This window comes from Parus major, unplaced genomic scaffold (genome assembly GCF_001522545.3).
Source record: "Parus major isolate Abel unplaced genomic scaffold, Parus_major1.1 Scaffold443, whole genome shotgun sequence".
Lineage (NCBI taxonomy): Eukaryota > Metazoa > Chordata > Aves > Passeriformes > Paridae > Parus > Parus major.
The window spans coordinates 56,765-58,323 of NW_015379347.1; the positions used below are offsets into that span (position 1 = coordinate 56,765).

Below are 1,559 nucleotides of genomic sequence, written 5' to 3' on the forward strand. Positions count from 1 at the left end.
AGGGGATGCTGAGGGGATTTCCCGGGGTTCCCAAGGATGTCTGGGGGTCCCAGGGGCTCTCAGAAATGTCTGGGGGGCTCCAAAGGATGCTCTGAGGTCCCGGGGATGTTGTGGAATGTGCCGGGAGTTCCCAAGGATGCTGAAGATGCACCTGGGGCTCTCAGGGGTGCCTGGGGGTCCCAGGGAAGCACCTGGGGGGTCTCAGAGGGGTCCCAGGGATGCTGGAAAATGCACTTGGGAGCTCCCAAGGATGTCTGAGGGTCCCAGGGATGCTGAGGATGCGTTTGGAGGTCCCAGTGATGCCGAGGGAAGCGCCTGCGGTTCCCACGAGTGCCCGGGGGTCCCGGACCCCCATCTCACCCCCCGCTCCCCACAGCGCTGCCTGCAGCGGATCCACCAAGCGCTCCAGCACTACCGGGACCTGCTGGGCTCCGACATCTTCCAGGACCAGCCCCAGCCCCAGCTGGAGACCACGATGGAGCAGCTGCTGCGCCACGTCCAGGTGAGGAACCGGGGGCTCGCAGGGATCCCGGGGGCTCGCAGGGATCCCGGGGGGAGCCCAGGCGCCCCTCAGCCCCCCCTGACCGCGCTGTCCCCCCGCAGGAGGGGCACGGCCGCCCCCCCCGGCACCCCCTGGCCCCCACCGCGGTCTGGGCGCGGCACCTGGCGCGGCACCTGGCGCTGAAGCGGCTCCGCTCCTTCGCCGCCGTCATCAGCCGCGTCTTCAACCACAGCGCCCGCTGAGCCCTCCGGACACCGCCCCCAGCCCTTATTTATTCCCCCTCGCCGAGGGGTTATTTATGATGTGTTATTCCCCCTATTTATCTCGGGTATTTATGAGTTTCTAATAAAGCTCCGACGGAGACGAGCGAGCGGCTCAAGGGGCAGCGCGGCCAGCGGGTGGGAAGGGGTTTATTTACAGGGAGAGGGGTGGGAAGGGGTTTATTTACAGGGAGGGGGGTGGGAAGGGGTTTATTTACAGGGAGAGGGGTGGGAAGGGATTTATTTACAGGGAGGGGTCACTGGAAGTCGCTGGCGTCGATGTGGAGCGGGGGAAAGTCGGTGGAGGAGAAGAGGGAGGGGGCGGCGGGCAGGGCCAGCTCCTCGGACTGCGGCAGGAACGGGTCGTGGTGGTCCAGGAGAGCGGCGCTGCCTGGGGTGGGGACAGGGAGGTGCCAGGGGACAGCTCAGTGCCCAGGGGACAGCTCAGTGCCCAGGGGACAGGGCAGTGCCATGGGGACAGGGCAGTGTCCAGGGGACAGCTCTGTGCCCCGAGTGTGCCCAGGGGACAGCTCAGTGCCCAGGGGACAGCTCAGTGCCCAGGGGACAGGGCAGTGCCATGGGGACAGGGCAGTGCCCAGGGGACAGCTCTGTGCCCCGAGTGTGCCCAGGGGACAGGACAGTGCCCAGGGGACAGGGAGGTGCCAGAGGACACCTCAGTGCCCAGAGTGTGCCCAGGGGACAGCTCAGAGCCCAGGGGACAGGGAGGTGCCCAGAGTGTGCCCAGGGGACAGCCCAGTGCTCAGGGGACACCTCAGTGCCCAGAGTGTGCCCAGGGG

At 67.1% G+C, this 1,559-nt stretch overlaps 1 protein-coding gene across 1 annotated transcript; it reads left to right on the plus strand.

The window, feature by feature from the left end:
• The first annotated feature begins 243 nt into the window (after positions 1 to 243).
• On the plus strand, positions 244 to 869 carry IL23A (interleukin 23 subunit alpha). The gene is made up of 2 exons (XM_033511686.1): positions 244 to 502; positions 604 to 869. Exons 1-2 carry the CDS (start codon positions 251 to 253, stop codon positions 742 to 744), a joined length of 393 nt encoding a protein of 130 aa, XP_033367577.1. The 5' UTR covers positions 244 to 250; the 3' UTR covers positions 745 to 869.
• The last annotated feature ends 690 nt before the right edge of the window (positions 870 to 1,559 follow it).